General features: G+C 41.3%; 2 protein-coding genes across 2 annotated transcripts in view; both read left to right on the top strand.

Moving 5' to 3' along the window:
- The first annotated feature begins 2,508 nt into the window (after positions 1-2,508).
- Positions 2,509-20,808, top strand: fam163ab (family with sequence similarity 163 member Ab). The gene is made up of 5 exons (XM_086224005.1): positions 2,509-2,941; positions 17,393-17,485; positions 17,895-17,916; positions 18,210-18,324; positions 18,655-20,808. Exons 4-5 carry the CDS (start codon positions 18,232-18,234, stop codon positions 19,051-19,053), a joined length of 492 nt encoding a protein of 163 aa, XP_086080131.1. The 5' UTR covers positions 2,509-2,941; positions 17,393-17,485; positions 17,895-17,916; positions 18,210-18,231; the 3' UTR covers positions 19,054-20,808.
- Positions 20,809-21,734: 926 nt separating this feature from the next.
- Positions 21,735-22,760, top strand: part of rabgap1l (RAB GTPase activating protein 1-like) — a 94,999-nt gene continuing 93,973 nt past the window's right edge. The window contains exon 1 of the mRNA XM_086225275.1: positions 21,735-21,833. The gene's annotated coding sequence lies outside the window, so the exon portion shown is untranslated. The remainder of the gene's footprint in view (positions 21,834-22,760) is intronic.

Consider the following 22,760-nt stretch of genomic DNA (forward strand, 5'->3'; position numbering starts at 1 on the left):
CAGAGGACCAAGAATTTGACCTTGCGGGACTCCATATTTAATGCTGACATCGTCTGATTGATTCATTGAATGAGAGACAGATCTACCAAATAGATATGACGAAAAGCAATTTAGAATCAGATAGATATTATGATAAAAAAGATGAAAGCCAGTATAGCCTGAGCCCCTGGGTGGATAAATGGGCAAGTTTGACTGAAAAAAACTGCATTTGACTACACAAGCATGGCTTGTTTTCTTATATCTTACTAATTTTCATTTCACAAATCAGACATGGATTACCACCACTTAAACTTCTGTGACTACAGAATTTATATATTTTTATTTATTGTTCGAATTCAGTACATTCTGGAAATCTCATTCAGTGCAATTCTGGAAAAATCAATGTTACGTTCTGTGTTCATGTTGAATAAGTGATTTAATTGCTGAACACGTATCTACACTCCTTTCCTTGAACAATAAATAAAAAGATTGGTAAAATGTTTAATGCTGTCCCATCCTGAAGTGATATCAATATCCTGTTTTACATTTAAAGCAATTTTAAGATTCACAAATGTGTCTAAATGTGGAAATCTGAACCACTATGGCGCATGTAAATGAAATCGACACTGGGATGGGCTGCACAATGACTTTCACAGGGAAACTGAACATAGATTCCAAAGGACATCAAAGAGTTTGCTTTGCACATGAGTCATTCTACTCGTGCACAGAAAGGTCAGAAGCAAGTTTCTGATAATCAGGAAGTTCAGAAAAGTTGTTTGCTCTTACCTCACCTAACCTGGGAACTTTCTCACAGAGTGGCATGTGATCCTATGACATCAATCAAACTCCACATCAGGACACCGCTGTCCTCATCCTCCCCGCTGGTTCTGTGATTGGGTAACACCAGTTGTCTCGCTGCTTTAATTCTGTCCGATGAGACGGTCCTGCTCTCTCTGACCATGTTGTGTCGACTTGGTTGCAACAGTAAGGAGATGAAAGGAGCAGTGATTGAGGGCAAATCAATTACAGCAGCTCAGCTTCTGTCTTCTTAGGTTTACCGGGTTGCAAAACTCCTTGGTGCTTGAAACCACAGTGCCTCCTTTTATTCTGAATGAACCACAATATTCTGATGATTTGTGAGTCATCAGAAGAGGCTGCAGTTATGACACACATTTTCACTCAATTTAAACCCAACAATCAGGCTCTTTTGAATGATTACCTTTTTATTCACATTTTCATATCCATATGCTGCATGATGTAAAATTCGGGTTGCAGTTTTCTGTTGATATAATTTTTTTTAATTTTAGCTCACTTTTGTCAGATTTTTCTCACATTTTAGAGGGACATTTAACATTTATATTTTTGTATCTACACATACTGTTAAAAATTGACATATAGACTAAATGAAATATGTCAAGTTTCCATTTGTGTTTCATTGATGCCTGAAACTCAGCTTTTGTGTTTTCATTTGCTGATTGATTGAGCTTTGTATCTACTTTTTGAGAGGATCCTTCAGCATGTTCATCACAGGTTGCCCAGAATGGAGAAACCAGCACCTCCAGCATTTTAGTTGGTGCCATTTAGTTTCCTTATTTCTGTTGAATGCATACGAATAGTAACTTATTATGGAGCTGCTCATTCTCTAATAGAGCCGGTAGGCAGTGTTCTTCTTGCTTTGTTCGTGCAACTGTTTTGGTGGATGCATTCTCACAGTGACTCCCTAGTCAGCTGATCAGTGATGCTGGCAGCCAACTGTCATGGCGACGGCAACATCTCTGCAGAATTTATGAGGACATAGAGAGGATACAGATGTGCAACAAAGGGCTGAGGGGAGAGAGCTGTCCTATGACAACAGAGGCCGAGGAGGTTGTTCGCCTGTCATCTCGAGTGCAGAAGTCACTTCAAATATTCTCAGTTCAAACCAAGTTGTAGTTTTTCCTGCATTGTTTTTATGATTGTATTGCAATGAAATCTGCAGAATCCAAGTTGATTTCATCCAGACACACTTCCTGCAACAAAGTCAGGGCAAAATGCTGGCACTACATATATAATGACCACATTTGAGAATTTGTATATCAAAATATGTGAATGACACAAAAAAGGGCTGGGGGGGTGACACCCTAACTTAACCACAAACTGTAACCAGATTTTGCACACTGGTCCTTGAAATGTCTCAATTGTGGGGGTACTGACACGTGAACGTGCCTGTGCTGAGACAAATTTGACATTCTCATGTATCCTGTTAACTGCTTTACTACCAAATTGGGAATAAAGAGAAGAACTTTTAATATTTGGTTTGCGTAAGAGTACCAGGTCCTTTCCTTTATGGTTTTCCCGAGCAACATCGAGATCATAACATTTATTTGCTTATACCCTCATCGATATCTTTCAGCAGTATTCTCTCAAATAATACACATGGTTCTCCTCCACCAGGGTTGAGGCTGGTGTGTGAGGCGGGGCGGCTCCTGTGCTCCCTCCTCCCAGTTCGTCCGCCCAGCATCGGACTCTGTCATTTCGCCAACTCATCCCTCACTTGTTGGATGTGCCTGTTTTAATTCTGGTGTGAACTTTAGCCTCTGTAAACCCTGAGAAGATCGCAGCCTCGTGTGAATGTTAAAGCGCGTTTACGGGTTACATGCGCGTAAAAGAGCGCTTCCATCGAAGCGTTCTCCTCCTCAGCATCTGCCCGTGTCCTCCAGCTGCTTCGCTGGGACTATGGCCCGTTACCCTGCCTCAGCTGCCTGCCTCTGCGTTCGCCTCTCTGACCTCTAGTCTGCCGATCTGACGGCAGGATTTTAGGTTGGTGAGTGCGAACTCCTCTCCGGCTCATTCTTGGAGAAGTTCCGCCGCAGTCCCATGCTCAGCGCTGCTCCGCTCTCCTCCTGCTGCGAGAAGGAGGCTGGTGGTTTTTCATGGTCAGGATTACCCCGAGTCGAGCAAACGGACCATGTAACCAGATCAGGTATGTACACAGATGAAAAAAAATCGAGTTCAAATATCTGTGGGTTCTGTTTGAAGAAAAGCATTAAAATGACTCTGGAGGAAAATGCCATGTTCCTGATGTGAAGTAGTCCTCAGTTAATGCTGAAAACCTCATATTGGCCAAATTTACGTCAGTATTCTTAGCCCAGTTTAATGTGAAATGTGCCTTTAGGGCTTCTAGATCAGATGGAGTGACAGCGGAGGAGCTCAGAGGGAGCTGGAGTCTTGGGGTTTTGCCATTTTGCTTCTGCCCTGATCTTTCACTGGTTCGGTCTGGTCTGGGTGACCTGCTGCCGCTGGTAGACTGCATCATCTAAGTGAAACGATGATGAGCAGAGAAAGACCGTGACTGGGAGAGCGACAGCAGGGGATCCTGCTGGGGTCACCTGGATTGTATATCATATAGTCTCAGGTTGCAGAAGGGCAGGACAGATTTAAGGGTACAGATGTGCAAAAAGGGTTTGGTTGGAAGAGCATTTATTGATGGTGTGACTGTAATGAATGGACGATTGTGCACGCAAAAGTGAGCGTGTGTAGTTTATGTCTCTTGTGTTAAACCAATATGCTACAGTACACTCTATAAATGGTTATTGTCGTTATTGTTAGTTGTGAGAGATATGGCCTTTGAATAATACTGCAACCAAAGCCTGTAATCCTGCAAGTGACTTCATAAAATAAATAATTAAAATGCATTTAAAATGTCTTTTATCACTTGATGTTTCCTGTGCATCAAGATTTTTTTGTCGTTTGTGGTTTAGCGCTTGAAAAAATGTCCCGCTATTGCATAATGACACCCTTCATACCGTCTACCTTACCTGCTGTCTTGTAGCTCATGCACGTGCGGCTGTAGAGGACAGTATGTAAAGTGCATTGATCTTCCACATCAACACCTAGCAGCAGGTGCAGCGCTGCTCTGACCCATTTCTCACAGAGGGAGGCTGGAAAATACAGCTTGACTAAATAACTGTAGCACAGCCCTCCTCTATCCTGTCTCTAACCTGCCCCAAACACCACACATTTTAATTCCTCCACTTCCAGTAGCTATGATACAACAGGAAGTGGGCTGATTCCCCAGAGGTGTCTGCAGACAGGGCTGTCACAGCCAACACAGCAGCAACAGACCAAATGTTTTAATACACGGGTTGTGTAATGGTTTGTGTGCCAACAGTTTGAAACAGTGGTGAGAAATTACAACTAGCTGCTAGAACCATTTTTCCATGTCAGGGCTAAATTGCTCCGTAACAGCCAGTCTGGTCGGGAAACTAAATATTTTATTAACCCTGGTTAATTTAGGAAACAGTTTGGCTAGGCTGCCTCATTAACCCTGACAAATCCTCATGGATCATTGTTAAAGCTGTTTGGAGAGTATTTTTCTCGCAAACTTGTCAGATTTGTATCTTTTGGCTTCACTGCTGAGAATATTTGTGTCTTGGGACTGTCCTCACATGTTGGACGTGAAATAAAGAGGAAGAAGCCAGCACTGCCCTTCGGCAGTTCTTCCAGGTTGTAGCAGCAAGTAACACACATTTCAGTTGCGCACCTTCCTCAGCGTTTTTCTTTTTGTGCACCGAAACATATTTCTTTGAGTTGTGCTCACACTTCTTTGACCCAAACATGTTGGACAAACTGCCTCTGCCTGGCCTTTTTTTTTTGTTTTTTTTTGAAGAGGTTCTTGCAGACAATGTGGGTAAAAAGGGCCGCCGTGATAATGCTACAGTAAATGAATTTCTTTGCGATTTGCATGGTGCACTGGCCTTGCATGAACATCAATTTAGAAGCTTTAAAACCTTTAAGGGTAAATGTTTGTCCATTACAGAGGAGTGTAAGGTCAGGCTAGGGAGTAAATGCCCCCCCCCCCCTTCAAGTTATTGTTTTCACCTTCTGAACAGATGCAGTTTTCAGCAAAATCTCCTCAAAATTCTTTTTCCTCAGCGATTCCTCCACTTCCAACATTACAACCTCTTTCTTTGACATGCAAAGTAGATTAAAAATGTTTACATCCCTGACGTTAATACTCCTCCTCTGCACATTTGAGTCTTTACTTGGCAACTAAAAAAACATAATGGTAAAAGTCATCCAGTCAGGCAAAAATGGTTGAAATTTTCCATTCAGGTTAACTGATGTGCATTAGACCAGGTCAAGTTGGACAAAATACCTGACTGCTATAATTTTGTCTGACATTTAAACTGATATACGATGAACAATATCACTGGGGGTTATTACTCGGTGTCATCATTAACATTCAATATCCATGTATCTGTCCATCCATGCAGATCTGTAACAATGAAATGTATCGCATGTATCCTGAGATATCTCATGTCATGGTAGTACTTCATCTGGAGCAGTGTTTTGCCACTCTTTCTGCAGATATTGCACCTCCTGTGATTTGGGTATTCCATCATCATGGCTATTTGATCAAATATCAATTGACTGTTCTGCCTTATTTAGTTAACTTTATCGTTAATATCAGTGAGCTTCGTTTGTGAAAGATTGTGTCAAATGAAGTCTTAAAGTCACCAGTGAAGGATGCAGGTATGCTGTGTGTGTTACGTTTAAATCAAAGTAAAGCCTTTATTGGAGGGAAGATGTCTTTGCTCATAGATTCGGTCTTTCTTGTTTTCTGAGGACAGGCTACTGTACTTAAGGTCCTTCTTTGCCCTCCTGACAGTCCACTTGATGTATTTTCTGGGACAGTTTTCACAGAGGAGTGTTTTAAGTTGTTCTAGTAGTGTATATTTGTGTCTATGTTTGTGTGTGTGTCTGTTGGGGTTGTTGTGATGAATCTAAAACAACCCAGGGAAAGGAAAAGTGTTTCAAGAGTGGTGCGTGAATTATTGAAAAGCTCGCAAGGTTTTTCTGGCCGCTGGATTGGTATTTCTTGGTGTACAGATGCAAGTCGACTGTACTATAGTCACACATAGAGGTGAGATGGGCTGTGTCTTAACGCCACTGCTGCAGAAGCAGGACAGGAAACTAAACTAGTGTCTACTTACAGTTTCAGCTCCTCTTAGGAAGAAGACGCACCAAACTGACGTCAAGGAACGAGCGTGTCCTGTCGCCTCCTGTCAACCGTGTTTGGGTCAAAATGTTGGGCAATATAAAGGCTTAAGCGAACAGCTAGCACATACCTGCTGTGTCTGTGTAACAAAGGAAATAACTCTCATCGCCAACAGGTGGCACTAGTCTTCAGCTAGTTTGCCAATATTTTCCCACATCCCTTGGTCGTGTTAACAATACAGCGAAGTTCTAATCAACCATTAATGTAAAAATGTATTTTTGACTGGAATGCAGTGCAGTAGAACTAAACAAAGAGTAAACAACAGCAGTACTCAAAGTAAGACCGCATAAGCATAATATTTGACAACAGCCGCAACCACATGAGTATAGACAATGAATACATGAATTTGCTTATGATCTGTATCATGGGAGACAGAAATAAGCTCCCGATTTCATGAAAGTTAAACTGTGTATCCAAGTTGTCAGACCCTGCTGCTCGTAACCTCCTGTGTCAACAGTGAGTCAGTCATTTAACATTCAAAGCCCCAATCGCACAGCTTCATCTTGTCATTTGCATCAATTCTCTTGCAGGCTCAAGGATATGAGCAGGTACTATTTATATTTTGCGATGTTTCGCTGGCTGGGACTTCGACTCGTGACTCTCACTGAGTGCAGCGTGTGGATGTGAGGCGAGGCAGGGGTGGGTGAGGACGAGGCCAGTCAGAGGAAGCTTGTTGGCAGAGCTGGAGGCCTTTGGAACAGGGACGCTGTTATCTGCTAACGTAGCTCTACTGCTGCTGGCTGCTGTATCTATAGTGAGTCATCAAAAACACACACACACAAACATGAACACATACAGACAAACGCACTTTCAGAAATAATCGGTCTGACATACAAGGAAACATATGCAAACACGAAGACGCATCGCCCCAACGTGGGAGGACGGGAGGACAAGAGCGCAGGAATTAAGCAGCAGTCAGGCAGAATCTTGTTGAACTAAAGTTTATTTTACAAACCACAAATACAGCCGCTACATTGTGAGGAACAGGAAAGAGCCATGCAGAGGGGACAAAGGTGACAGAAAATTTGCCAAAAACAAGCAGGATGTGTGTTCAGCCTCCTGGAATATTGGAAAGCTGCTGTTTGGGAATGTCCGTAATGGGATTCATAACGATAATAAACAGGAACCTTGGTCTGCCACAGAAATTTGCGTTATTTCTGAAGTCACAATACAGAAAAATAACTGATAGCAAACTTGTCATCCCCTGTATAAAATTACAGAGCACATACCTCCATCAAGGCAGTCAGACATCATCAGATCCGGATTCTGTTCTGGCTCAATTCCAAAATTTAAATGATTGTTCTATGCTCCCACCAAATTTCATCAAAATTTACCCTGAGATTTTTGAGTCATCCTGTCAGATAATCAGATAAAACGATGCTGGCACATTACCTGTCTGCCAGAGGAAGGGATGGCTCAGAGGTAAAGAGGCTGAGGGGTCGCTGGTTCGATCCACACTTCCTGTAGAGACAGTGTCGCATTGTCCTTGAGCAAGATACTGAACCACTAAGTGCTCCTGATGTGTAGGTTGGCACCTCTACCATCAATGTGTGTGTGTGTGTGTGTGTGTGTGTGTGTGTGTATGAGTGTTTGTGTGTATGAGTGTATGTGCAAAGGAGCCAAAACAACGTTAAGTAAAAAAAAAAAGCAGATAAATGAAGTCCATTTATTGCAACAAACGAGGATGAAATGAGCTCATGAGGTCAGTATTTCAGCTGATATCTGTCAGCCACTGCACTGACATTTAGGTCACGTTACATAGCGTCCTCTTGTCATATCAGAGCCCCTCCCACCTTAGATTGGAGCAGAAGAGACAAGGAGGAGACACAAGGAGAGACAACAGGCATTTAACCAAATGAAACATCTGTTCTTGGGAGCCCATATTTTAAAGAAACATCAATTAATTATGATGTTGGCACGGATGCATCGTCTATTGTTCTTTTAAAGCCTCCCACTTTATGATCCGTCAGATGAGTCCCGAGTGCAACGGTTGTTACTGGACTATCGGAGTGGAATGACTTTTGCAGACAACATAAAAGTCAACTGATATGAAATATAGCAAATCAATGCTGAATGGACTACATGCTCTGATTATAGTAGTTGGATTGGTTATATTCCATGATAAAAAGATTAGTTCTATCAAGGTGAAATATCAATCAGGACTACAGAGGAACGGGGCCTTACACTGATAGCGACAGCATGGATAAATGAAAATGGTGGAAAATGTTCAGGCCTGCTTCTTCCATTGCTGTCCCACAGGTCTGAGACCGGTTCAGACAGAGAAAAGCTTCCCTGGCGACACACTGTGAATTCCAGCTGAGTGATAAAAAGACTCAAGCAAAGCAAACGCTCGTGTATCCTTGAGCAGTCATAGCTCCTGCAGCGAGCCTCCGCTCTCTCCTCCAGATGCATGAGACACCCTTCATGATGACGGGATGAGATCAATTTTCAGGTCACAAGCAGGTGGACAGAGGAGAAGGGAAGACAAGGAGTGAAAAAAAAACAACAGGACAGGGAAGAGAGCCGAGAAGACACACGATGGGAACTTCGAAATGGAGGGGCATTCAGACAAAGACTGGAATTAAAACAACACACGAGTCATGCGCAAAGAAACTCAGTTGTAACAAGCAAACGTGAAAAAGTCCTCAACAAAGTCCAAATCTGAAACGATCACCAGTCCAAATGGAGCCATCACACGCACACTTAAGGTGATATAACCCTTAAAGTATGGAAATACTTACCTCAGTTGTGATGAGTAACACATATAAAGGCCATATCAAGAATTATTCACCGTATTCACACTTTACACAACTTTTTTTTTTTTAACAAATTTCCTTTCATACACATTAATGATGGAGCACATTTCTGGAGGTGGAAATGAAGTAGAATTGTTGCAGTAGAGGAAATATATTTGTCCTGAAACAACTTCTCCTGAAATGTCAGCCTTTGTTTTCAGCACCCGCCTCCCTCACTTTCCTCATGATTTGAATTGGAGTACGGATCATATCGCAGCTGTCTTACGCAAGCTTTGCTTGAAGCTTACATACAACATTTACTCTTGCAGTCGCCAATTGAAGTCCTATAATGAAAAGATCCACAGTCCCTCGATCGGCAACATCCCACGCAGCCAATAAAACGTGAGGAAAAGAGTCAGAGCGCTGAAACATCTATTAGGTTATGAATAAAACATGACGCACAGTTGAGGTTTAGCTGTAATTCAGCTGATGGGAAGAATTCGGAGTGGAAACGGTAGTTTTCCTCATACCGGGTTGTCCGTTCACTCCAGTCTGCCACTTTTTCCTACGCATCCTCCTCCTCCTCATCACCTCTCACTCAACTGTTTTACATTTTTAATATAATTTGATACATATTGGATAGTCTCCCCAGCACATTATGTACAGTTAATTCAATTTTAGATGATTTCAGTGGAGTCGTACCAGGGTTGAAGCCTGGGGTGCATCAGTTTCTGGGGCATTTCATTCTTCATTGTTGTCTTTTCTTCCCCCATAGTAATTCATTTTTTACCAGCGACGACAAAACGGGAACAAAAGTCGACTATGACTGCTTGAGCGGTCAGCTGTTTTACGTGTTTAAACGCTTGGTGTGCAGGGAAACGTGGGGTCTTGAAGCAATCGCATAAGAAAAACAATATTTATGATTTATGGAAGTTGTAAACCGAACACTGAACGGAAGGCTAAACTCTTTTTTATAGAGAGGAACTGCCATCCTCAGCAAATGGAAATAAAAAAATAACCAATTCTTTAAAGGACCGTTTTACATAGAATTTACATGAAGTTCACCACTACTTCAACGCTAACCTCTACCTTGACTTGCGTGGCACCTCTGCCTTCCTCTCTGCGGGCTCCTCCACCTCTGGCTACGCTCGCTCTCTCTTTATTAACTGTCACAGACAAAATGGTCATGGGAATGTATGCTAATGTAATATTTGTGGTACATTACTCCCTCAAAGCTTGACGCTGGACCATTTCATTTCCTTTTATGAGAGTGCCGTGCTGACCAGCAGAATGGAGCTACAGTAATTACAGCTTCCCCGGCAGCCCGCTGCACTATTCTGGGTATGCATTCAACAATACTGCACTGCTGCCAAGTGTGAAAGAGAAGCTGGCATATTGCAGGACAGTTGGGGGGTGGGAATGAGGTAGCGGGGGGGCTGAGGAGCCGTAATGAAACCTCTGCAAACCTCGTAAAGCAGCAGAGCAGTATGCATGTTTAATGTCAGCTCCTTCTTCTGCTCAAGTTCTACACTGTGAATCTGTCTGAACTGGACATAAATTAACACAAAATCAATTCCAGCCCTTCAGTTAGAAGTGTGAGCTAGTCAGTGGCTCGGGGGTTAGCATTGTCCCCTCAAGGCTAGACGGTGTTGTTTGCTGATTCACATGTAATTTGGGAATCTTTCCTTACTTTTCGCTAGCTGAGGTTGTGATTGCACGTGTTTATCAGTGTGTATTGTGTCTTCTTGTCTTGCACAGGGGTCGACTGCATGCTGGGTACCTAGATATGGATAATGATAGTCCTTAATTATTGTGAATTGCGGGTTTTTGTAGAGGTGGATTTTTGGCTAACAGTATCTCCGAATGGTTGGAAAGTTCATGGCATTCTTTGTGTGTGTTTACCTGAGACATTATTATGCTTTCATAATGAGAAATAAATTGCTTTTGATGTGCGATAACGAAAAAATGTAATGTTTTGCAAAGTGTTTTTGTTTTTTACTGAAAACAAAGCGAAAACTTTACTGAAATGATAAAGATTAGAGTAAAAAAACAAAAAATGCATGAGCAAAGTTAATAAAACCAGTGACGTGAGAAAAAGAAGAAAAATCCTTGCTCGCAACTTTCCGTTAAAAGGAGGATCTTATCTTAGCTAATCTTATCTTATCTTAAATTCTCAGCAGTAACAGCAGTGGTCCTGGTAGCCATAAAAATGCAGCTGAACTCACATCGTAGAGCTCAGTCGGGACATCCATAACAATCAAACTTGTCTTGACATCTGGTGATCGGCCTTTATAGAAAGACAATAAAATGAATTTGATATGTGCACAGAAATAACAGATGAACCACTGAGTAATTAATCTTTCTCTTGCCATGTGAACAAAGGTACTCATCACATAGTGAGTCACAGCAAGTGTGTAGAAAGGCTGAATCAGGAGCTGGCAGGCTCTGGTACAGTAGCCCGGATAGCTGCATAATAGCATAATGTACACCAGTTATAAATCTGCAGCTCTGTGTAGGGCTGCAGAACGTGCTCCAGCCTGGACGGACATAAAGACTCCAACTCTGCTGTCCTATCTTCCTCCATCTTAAGGGGACAAAGCTGTTTTGCCACCAGTATTGATCTTGTGCTTTTATTGGGCTACGACCATCATTCTGAGGAACAGTTCTCCCTATTCATCACTCTCGTTCTGCAAAATGTTGTCGAGCAAAATCATGGTAATTCAACTAAAAAAGTTCTGTGTCATCAATCTGGGCTTTCTGGGCTGCAACTCCTGTGACAGATTAAGAGGGAAGATGCAGTAACATTTGGTTGCGCTCTTATAGATCCTTCACATGGAGAGGTCTTTTCAAGGTCACATGAGATTATAAGATTTTGCATCCAGGCAGCTGAACTTCTAATCAACCCTAAACAGAGGGGCTATTTGAACATTGATTGGGATTGCAGCCAGCCAGTCAACCCCCCCCCCCCCCCCCCCCCACCCCCCAAAAAAAGAAACAAAATTGTCCAGGGCACTACTGGTGTTGACGTCTTACAAGTCCCTGTCTCACTGACCAAAATACAACACTAATATCTGCTAAAATCTGGCTTTTTTCTGCAATGGGAACATGTTTAATTGGCATTCCGTACAGCGTCTAATGACCTTGCAGCACAGACAGAAACCCAGGTAATCACAGCAATTTGCAGCGTGCTCCTGGTGTTTCCAGTCTCAACCCACATATGACAGCCACCCAGAGTTCAGGCAATGAAGTCTTGTTTCCTCTGTCAGTAACTTTCACCGCTCTGGGGTGAGTTGAGTCAGACTGGGGCACAAAATTCAAAAGATTCCCCAACTCTGCCCCCCCGTGCTGCTTTTACTGCAGCTGCTGCATGTACACGAGCCCAAGATACTCTGGTGCTACACTGACACCTCTCCTTCTCTCTGGTGTGGCGACTGCAGTCATGAATGCGACAGATCGGAGAAACTAAAAAAATTAAGCAAACGTGAGGTGACGGGGACTTTGCTCTCTGATGAGCAAAATCTTTTCAGTTCATCCTTGAGGAAAACTTGAGGATGGCCAAGTCAAACACATAAACAGTTAGGCGACTCCTAGTGTCGATTGACACCGATTGTCTTTCTAAAGTGGGTTTATGCAGATTTAAAAAGTGGGCAGTGGGAAAAGCATCTAGGGTTTATTTCAAAACCAACAGGAGACCACTGATTTTGCTGACACTACATGCAGGAGTTAAAAAAGTTACAGTAAAAAAAAAGTATTGCACATTTTTTCTCTGAAGATGATCCCTGCACTCCCCTTCCCTATTTCTTGCAGCCTTGCTAAGACCACGCCCACCTTCCAACTCAGCCTTTGTTATAATCTCAATAACACACTTGTTTAACGACTACATTTTACATAGTTGTCATTGAGGCTTTTTGCCTGAATATGAAGTTGGAGCTTTGCCACAATCACTAAACATGAGTGAGCTGTGCACAGGCAGTTGTTGTCACCTTACAACATTACCTCAAACCAAATTATCCAAACAGTTGTCCCATAATTGAATTTGAAGCTGACACTGTATTAAATTTCCCAGTAATGCATCAACTGATTGTGTTCTTTTGGAAATGACAGTTTACCTGTCATTCTAGTTTCTACTGTGAATAATCTTGATGAAAACGAAACACAACCATTTTCAAACGGAATCCCTGAATTACCTCACACCCACGCATGCAAACAATCACATAGACGTACACAAAAACAGACGCCCACACTCGCTACTGAGACGATGTAGAGGGACAGCGGATAGAGCAAAGCCTTTGGAACGCTAGATAACAGGATTAGACAAATTACATTTCAACTGTGACCATGAATCCTGTTTGGATATGCCAGTTGTTTTCTCTTATACAACAGCAGTCATAGAGCTGTGAATTGAAATTACAAAATGGTTCTTTTCCAAAATAATGTCTGCTGACATTTTGCATCAAAGATCCACACCTGAAGGAATAGGGCTCTACCCAACTCAGAAAGTTGCTTTAGATTTGGCTACATATATATATATATATATATATATATATATATATATATATATATATATATATATATATATATATATATATATATATATATATATATATATATATCCAATACAGCCGTTCCACTATTAAAACAAATCAATAAAAGATTCTACCAGTCTGTCCCACTCTGTGTAATGAGGGTCTATAAAAGCTATGTGACTGTTCGCTGGTTACAGCTCTCTGTTTTTGAACTGAAGTTTATAACAAATACTGAAGAAACTTTCTGTTATTGATGGTCATAATCACAGCATACGTTAGTGCCGGGGCAAGCTAGAAGTCTCCGCTAGTGGGTAGTGCTAGCTTGATGAGGTATTGGTGTTCCAAAACTAAAATTACATTATATCTTTTGTTTAACCACAACACAGCGATCTGAACTGGTGGAAAAAAATGTGGAGTGATTCATTTGGGGTTGTTGCCTGTGGGAACTTGTGAGCGCTGTCCAGAGCTAGCATGCCACGCCATTTGCTACATGAGCTGGGATGGCGAGCTTGCTAGCTTTGTAAGTGTAGCTAGCGTTCCTGCCACTCACACGCTGTTTGCAGCAGTCACAGTCAATGTTACGTTTCGGTTTGCCTCTGACTGGAATGTCTCTGCCATAGTTAGATATGGGACCTTATTAGAAATTTGAGCACCGGTTAGAAGGGTCAGCAAACTTAGCACGACTCACCATTCACCAGCCCCGCTAACCGTCAGATTGTAGGCTTCGTCATGATAGCAAAATCAAAGGATGCTGTCATTTATTTTTACTCAACAAAGGTACAGATGCAGTCTTGCTTGGTTTTGCAGGACTCATAGTTGAGACTGAACTTTTGGTATTTACGTCTCCGACAGACTCGGGGCAGAGACTGACACGTGCTGAATGTTGGTCTGAACAAATTAAAATCCAAAGAATCAATCTTGTAAAAATTCTCCAGGGTAGTCACCGTCCTTCAGATGCTCCTGAAGACTGATGGCTGAGACTCCTGAGGGGGCACTCCATCAGAGGGAGTGAGAGGGGAAGCTCATGAGAGAGTCTCCTTATTCTGATTTGCAAAAAAGCAGGGTCTGGAAAAGTGCAGATGAATAACTTGGAGACAGATAAAACAACTTTGAGGCCTGGGACCGAGCAAAGCCTAAGTTTTAGCAGTGTGCTGATACAATCCTCAAAAATGTAGAGATCAGTGATTGCAGCTGTAAATACTTTTAAACATGAACACGTTCTCGGTGAGTGTAACTAAGCATGGCATTGCCTGTAGGACACAGAGTAGCATACATAATGTCAAAAAACTGTCAAATGTAGGGTACTATTGCATAACAAAACCTGTTGCGTAATTCAGGGCAGCTGCAACCAAACGTAGTGAAGCATAATGTAGTCTAGCACCGACTGTAATTTAATATAGAATTATTTTTCAGCACCTGTAGTTTATACGCTTGACGACAGTCAATGAAATAAACCAATTTAATGGTTATTTCATCAGATGCACTAGAATGCATCATCGGGGACCTGAGCCGGTGTTCTCGGTGCGACAGTGTGTTTTTGTGGTACAGAGGCAGATGATTCCAAATGCAAAGATTCAGCAGTGAGCAGACGATAATCAGAGAATTTACGGGATTTGTTTCGACAACTAACGAAAGCAAAAGTAGATTACAAGACAGCAAAACCGATGACAACTAGCAAATGCAAGACACTGTTTTATTTCATATGTGGAAGTTAGCAACAAGTCAGACAGAAATGCCTACTGGACTACTGTTTTGCTTCTTTAGTGTATTTCTGACAGCTATAATATCAGTGATGTAGCGCAGAAGCTCGAACAATAACTACAAACAGGAAAAAGCTCTACTTAAATCTGTAAAACCTCAAAGGTCATCGCTTGACATGTGTTCTGCTGCCTCGACCGTATAATCAGCCTGCATACAGTATATTAAACTGCAGTGTTAATCGTAAATGCAATCTTTGCAGTAGGGTGATGGGGTTCAATGAGCTTGTCTATTAAAACGCTTTGTGCTCAGTGACTGCTCCTGAGCGCAAAGAGGACTGTGCTTTCCATTCAAATATGTTTTATTAAGATGCCCTCATTCGACCGGAGTTCATGTTTGCCTGAGTGATGACTTTATGCGCGTAAAGTGTGTGTTTTTGTGTGTGTGTGTGTGTGTGTGTTGGAGAGAGTCTTATCAGTATGTAAGTCTCTTGAGGCAATGTAGGGGATTGAGGACCACTCTAATCTGGACCCAATGGTGACTGAGCCAGCATGCAGCACGCATGTGTGTGCTGCTGATGCAGATATCTTATTTTTCAAGTCAAACGATGTTAACTGAGATAGATCTCACCAGCAGGTCTGTGTCTAAGTACTTGCAGAGCAGCATTTAAACAGGATAGGAAAAACAAATCTCTGCGTGATTTATATGCATCTGACAAAAAGATGACGTGGCGACTCAATTTCTATTTCCTCAATGCCGTACAAGTCGCAGTGCAGGCATTAATTATGAAAAGTTGCTCGGTGCACTGGGTCTGAGATTGCACCTACCAGAAAGTTATGATGGATGATGTAGAGAGGAATGTGTCAGCTGCCCTCCCGTTTGGTTTCTACAAATAATTGAGGGCTCGTGTACTTTCTGACATAAACATGGTTTATGAGCCGAGTGCCTGTGTAGCCGTGCAGCTTCTGCCTCTGCAATGCTGGCTCCTCTTCATCTCAGTGGAGAGTCTGACAGCCCTTCCCACAAGTTGGGCCTCATGCATGAATGGTGCATACACAAAGATACAATCTTAAAGGTCTCATATTTGAACATTTATATCTTCACTATTTATGTGTGACTATATAACACTTAGGTTTGCTTTGACTGTCTCCTCTTGTCTGAGGGCCTTATTCCAGTCCCAGCCCCACGCCGTCAGATTTTGCTGCTCAGCCATCATGACCAAACTGTATGGAGGGATGAAATATTAGTCGAAGAGATGGATTTGAATCGTGAGCTGGATGGGAACAAATTTTGTATGTCTTTGTTAATATTGTAAGCTATCGTAGGGCATTTAATAGACAACATACTTTGAGGTGAGCGTTAGAAATGCTCTCATAAATCTATGTTTACCTCGCAGTCTCAAAATTTCATACATACCTTTTTTTTGTGAAGTTTTAGAAAAACACATTGCTTTTGCAGCGAGGATGACTTGAGCTGCTGCAGATCTGATGACTTGAGGAGCTGCTGTGTAGCTCTCACTGCTGGAAGGCTGGCACTTGGCAGGAGCAGCCCCTCTGCTGGAACTCAACCGTTGTCAGACTCTCCACTTTTGTGAAATTGTAATGGGACCAAGCCTGCACTGACAACAATAAATAGTATTTATGAAAGAAATGTTTTTGTAGTTTACTCAAAATGTAAACTCAAATCTGTGTCCTGTTACCTGAGATTAAGACCCTTCAAACTGTGGTTTGCATGTGGCGCATGAGTCAGCTGTGGGGTTTATTGGGGTGTTTTCTTATGCTAACTGCAAGTCAGCATCCAAAGCTATGGTACATGAATCCAATGTAAGATCAGATATTACTCATCAAGAGAAGAAGAGATTTTTGTCAACACTTATTTTCTTATTTTCTTCTTTTGCTTCATATTACAACTTTTTCCTCGTCATTAATCACCTCCTCTTATATTGCCTCCTTCCTCTTGTGCCCTCTGGTTGACTCCTTTATTTCCATTCCTTCTTTCCTTATTTTGTTGTTTCCTGTGGAGGAATCACGTACAAATAGTGAAATGATGGTTAATGGTTCCTGTTCTCTTACTGCCACCTTGTGGAGAAATAATCCTAAAGCTTCAGGAATTGAACTGGTATGATTTTTTGGGGTTGTTTTTTTGGTGGAGCGACATGGCTCGAAGGTACAGTGGCCATCTTGCAACCGAAGGGTTGCTGGTTCAATCCTCACTTCTCCCGGTCACCATGTCGAAGTGTCCTTGAGCAAGACACTGAACCCCTAATTGCTCCTGATAGCCCTGTGATGGATTGGCGACCCGTCCAGGGTGAACCCCACCTCTTGTCCAATGTCAGCTGGACAACCCTTAACGGATAAGCAGTATAGAAAATGGATGGATGATTCTTGTTTTCATTTCTCTCTTTTCCTCCTTAGAGATGTTCACACAATGTGTCTATCCAGTGGTGTGACCTTTGACCTCTGATTTGCCTTCAGTTAACCTTTAAAACATTCAGACACTCTTCTGATGTAAGTCTATCTATCTATCTATCTATCTATCTATCTATCTATCTATCTATCTGTCTATCTATCTATCTATCTATCTATCTATCTATCTATCTATCTATCTATCTGTCTGTCTGTCTGTCGATCTATCTATCTATCTATCTATCTATCTATCTATCTATCTATCTATCTATCTATCTATCTGTCTGTCTGTCTATCTATCTATCTATCTATCTATCTATCTATCTATCTATCTATCTGTCGATCTATCTATCTATCTATCTATCTATCTATCTATCTATCTATCTATGTATGTATCTATCTATCTATCTATCTATCTATCTATCTATCTATCTATCTATCTATCTATCTATCTATCTATCTATCTATCTATCTATCTATCTATAACAACCTCTTATCTTTTTCCTCTCAGGTGTTAAGCGACTTTGCTGAACGTGAGTATAATAATCACAAACATAACTTTTGATGTCCGTTTTGACAATTTTAAATACATGACAATCCAGGGTTTATTTTATTCTCATAGTTAACGAAGTAAAAGACGCATGTAAACTGTTGATCAAAGCCTGGCGAACATTTTCAGAGTGCATGACATTGAGACTCATCCCATTATTCAGTGATCAAAGGTCATTTGAGGTCATGCAGGACCGAAGCCTCCCACAGTACATTATATGATATAGGATATGATATGATATTACGATGCTGATGTCACTTCCTGTGCCTTTGCCAGAGTTTGATGGAGAGCTGGTCGGATGACAGCTGGAACTGTTGTCATAACCGGAGGAATACTGGCCACAGTGATACTTCTGTGTATCATAGCTGTGCTCTGTTACTGTAGACTCCAGGTACACCTCTGAATGTCTGAATGTGTGTTTGTGTGTCTATCTGTTTGGAGGTGTGAAACATCTCCAGTGGCTTGGAAAATAAAATAAAACAACAACAACAAAAAAGTAAATCCTCATACCGTTTATCTTGTTTTGTATTGTACGTAGTGTTATTAAAAACTGGTGGAATGGAGTCATTCAAATATGAAAATAAAATGCACAAAACTACTATTAGCCAGAAATATGTTACAGTATGCAGGATAATATTGGCATGTCATCAGTAGGGGGAGATTAAAGTCTGTTGTTTCTTGTTTCTTCCGTCTGATGGATTTCATCTACTCTGCTTTGCAGTACTACTGCTGTAAGAAGAATGGGTCTGACAGCGGCTCCGTCTCTCAGCAACACTTCCCCTGCAACGCGTGCAGTGTGTCTGGCCTGGATGGGACGACAGTCACCCCGCTGTCCCTGTCCCCACCTGAGCCACCCAGAGCCTCCAACCCCAGGAAACTCACAGGGGGACGTCGCAGCTACTGCCCCACCTGCTCCCCCTATGAATCCCCCTTCTACATCCGTACCACTGATGAGATGCGCAATGGTGGGGAGCGCATCACCTACATGCCCACGCACTATGAGAACCAGGCGCTGGCGATGCCACTGCCTGTTGTCCGAGGCTCCCTGCTGAGGGAGGCCCAGCGAAGCCGGCCACCTGAGTTCTACACCAACACCCGAGCCATCAGCACCGAGGTGTGACCATCCCCTCACCCCCCCGCCCCCATCAAACAGATGTACTTCACACACTCTCTCTCTCTCTCTCTCTTCCTTTACACACAGCAGCACTAACACATGCAAGACTAAAACAATGGTAGAGACACCTGCTGCAGCTTTCACTTGGGAGTCAGCCGGACAAAAGCCCACTGTTTTTAGACATTAACACTTTTATTTACGGTTTGGGGGATGAAACGTCTCTTTTAGCCACTGAACTTGAAAGTGTGTGACAAGCGGGGATTATTTCCAAGCCTAGCATCACTTTATATCCCTAAATCCTTAAGTTTTCTATTCACAAATACAGTTATTATGTTATTTATGGTTATATATATTTATGAATAAGAAAAAAAGAGGTTATGTTTGTAAATGTGTACACTGTATATTGACTGTTAACTGTGTCTCTACTGACTGAGGGCTATCTTAGGTAATATATGATTTCCCTTCCTCTATCAATGACTTCCAGAAAGATTAGATAAGTAATATGAAGACGTAGGTGTGAAGACATTTGCGATGGGTTTATGAGGGTCAACGATGAAAACTTCTTGCTTGTAGATTTCTTGATTTTTGCTCTTGTTACGCAGTGAGTTTGGAGCTGTCTCTATGCAAGATGTTGGGTAAAAATACTACAGATCTTCATCTCCGGTCACCTCCTTTCAGCAGACGGCATCTCATCATGTAACTTTATCAGGCCAATATTGTGAGCATGGTGCCAGTGAGAACCGTGGATATTTAAAGCTTCTTGGGTTAACTGGCCCAGCAATGAATTTCCACTTTGTCTCCTCATGTATACATTTGTAAAGTAGCAAAGGTGGCAGAGCCCTTCAAAGCAACGGTGCTGAACCCCAAATCAACAGTTTTCTTTATTGACAGTGATGCAAAAATGTAAATATTAACAAGAAAGCAATGAAGGCATCTCTTGATCCCTTTGTGTTCCTGACAGAGATGCATCGCCGGAATTGACCTACGTTGGATGAGGGAGTGTGGTTTACTTGTTTGTGCTACTTTGTCAACACACTCCTCCTATACTCCTATACTACTCTGATGTTGAAAATACAAATAATCATGTTGTTTCTTTTCATGTTCTTTTATCTCATATTGTGAAAAAGTCCACATTTATGTGATTAAAAACTGCAGTGCTCATTTTCTACATGACACTTAGCCAGCATTGCTTGCGATACAAAAAAAGAATATCTCTTGTGATATTTGCTTTATATTTGTTTGTATACAGCAAAACCATGTCAGGCCTCATATGAATGGGAATGTTGGATCATTTTGCAGGCTTGGTCTGTTCTTCCTTCTCTTTTCTCTACATTATCGTTCTTATTTGCTATTTCTACTTTACCTTCAAACATCTATTAATTATTTCACATCAGAATTTGTGTTTGTTTTCTTTGGATGAACTAAAAGGCAAATAAGAGTAGAGGAGACTGCAAAAAAAAGTTGTTCGTTAGAATAACTAAGTTTGATTTAATGAGAATGGTTTGTATCTGTTTAGAAAAATCAGGACTGAAAAGTCCTAAGAGAGCAAAAGAGGATTCAGTGGAGTAAAACCAGTGTTTCTTCATGTTCTCATAGTCACAGGTGAGGAATTAGTGTTATTCATTCATTTAGCCATTGTACTATCTATTTTACTACTTAACTACTTAACTTTAAAAACAGAACAAAAATTTAAATAAACATTTTTAGAAATGTTGGTAAAACAGAAATCATACATGACGAATATGAAACAGTAATATTTGACAGTGCTAAATTTTGACAATTAAAGATTTGTAACTGCTTGAAATGGTTTTACGCGTGATTATTCACAAGCTATATTATTCACAAGTTAAACATAAGCTATAAGTGCTTTTTCTGTTGTATTTATTTTCTTTTTACCAACAGCTTGAACTACGAGGGCAGCATGAACTCGGGCTTCCAGCTGGTGCCTGACTTGTGGAACTTAGTAAAAAGCCCCCCAAAAAACAAACAAAATGCTTTTGACTTTTTCATATATTTATATATCTGATCTTAAATTGATTTGATCAGTTCTTATAATAAATTTGAATGCCCAAAGAAGTAAAACTTGAATGTACAATTATACACATTTTAATGAAAATGTAAATATGTGTGTGCACAATCATCAGCCTCTTCCTCATTGTTGTTTATTGTTGTCAAAGTTGTTTTCCTCCACATTCACGTACACCAGAACAATCTAACGTGATCCAATACTATATTACTTTACAAGATATTATACTTTTAAAAAGTTAATGTCCAGTGCTGAAAACAGATATTATGTTATGTAGTTGTTATGTTCATTTATGTTTATTTTATTTTTTTCATTATTTCTTGACAAGGACTTCATTATATTTAGAAATGTTTCTGAAATGATGCCTATCCCATTTCCATTCATTAAAAACAACGTTCAAAATCATGCTTTGCAGTACAAAACAAAAACAAAATCCACTATGGACTGAAGTAAACACAAGATAGATTATTTCTTGAGAGTATCAATAAAACCTGAAGAATAGAACTTAATGTAAAATTAATGTAAATCTGTTTTTTTTGTTTGTTTTTTTGCTTGTCATACTGTGTAAAGGTATATGTGGAATCCAATATGTCGGAGCAGAGATGTTAAACGTAACATTCCCATTTACTGTTGGAGTTGGAGGGCGCATGCGCGGTAGTACGCGGAAGACGTGTACCAAGTGATGCATCTTTGTAACACAAACGATCTTCGCTGCAACTCTTCTGACAGCTAGCAAGGAACTCCACAACGATTCAAACAAGTAAGTTGACAGCTTCTTAAACCAAAATTGTGTCCATTTTAAAGTCTCTCTTATGCGCAGCGTAAGCAGAGGTGCCCTTTTCCTTTTTCTTTCGGGATGTTTTCCTCCGGAGGCGGGTTGGGTGTTGCTGCGTGAAATCGCTCCAAATAGTGGTCCAAGTGTTTTGGACTTCGATCTGGTTTGCGCTAGCAACCTTAGCTTTAACGTTAGCCCCCAGGTCTAGCCTCGTACCTGTAGGTACTTCCTCTTTAGCCTGCACTCACCTGTTCGAACAGCTAGCTGCTAGTCGACAGGTCAGATGCTGCTAAACCCATTAGATGCGATCGTGGCGAGGAAAATATGGGCACTGCTGGAATACTTGAGCATGGCGCTAGCTAGTTCTGCCCTCCCTGTGCCTGTGTGTTATGTCTGCATCAACCTAGCGTTAGTGTCTCAGCAGTCCGTACTGACCAGTTGTTGGGTTGACCAGAAGACATTCCTGTCATTCCATCTGCCCGGTTTATTTCAACAGATTACGTGTCCGTTAACCAGCTGTTTAAATGGGCTCCCTGCCACAAACACAGCTAGCCTGCTGGTGAAGATGGGAGATGGTTCAATGTGGTTCAGGCCCGCAGACAAAACACAGCTGCCACAACAAAACAAAACAACAACAAAAAAACCCAAATAATGGAGAAATTTGCCCTAACATACAATCAACCATTCAGTTTAATGAATCTTCAGACACTGTCAAATCAGAGACAGGAAATCAGAGCATTTTCATCTAAATTCACTCTGGCATCTGATGAAAATATTTGGAATTGTTCCAGTTACCTGTGCGCTGTATAATGATAATGTGGGGAAATGTTTTGGAGGATGATATTTATTGTTTTCAGTAACCCAAAATCTAAAACTGATTTTAAATGCTTAAGCAACTTTGGAAACACTAGA

Source organism: Aulostomus chinensis, chromosome 14, assembly GCF_037954235.1.
Source record: "Aulostomus chinensis isolate RoL2024-O1b breed Wild chromosome 14, RoL_Achi_v1.0, whole genome shotgun sequence".
NCBI lineage: Eukaryota > Metazoa > Chordata > Actinopteri > Syngnathiformes > Aulostomidae > Aulostomus > Aulostomus chinensis.

Excerpts from the sequence above, each read along its gene's own strand:
- fam163ab (XM_086224005.1), top strand. The coding sequence starts at position 18,232 with ATGACAGCTGGAACTGTTGTCATAACCGGAGGAATACTGGCCACAGTG. Across the intron at positions 18,325-18,654 it reads TCTGTTACTGTAGACTCCAG|TACTACTGCTGTAAGAAGAA; the intron begins GTACACCTCTGA and ends TCTGCTTTGCAG.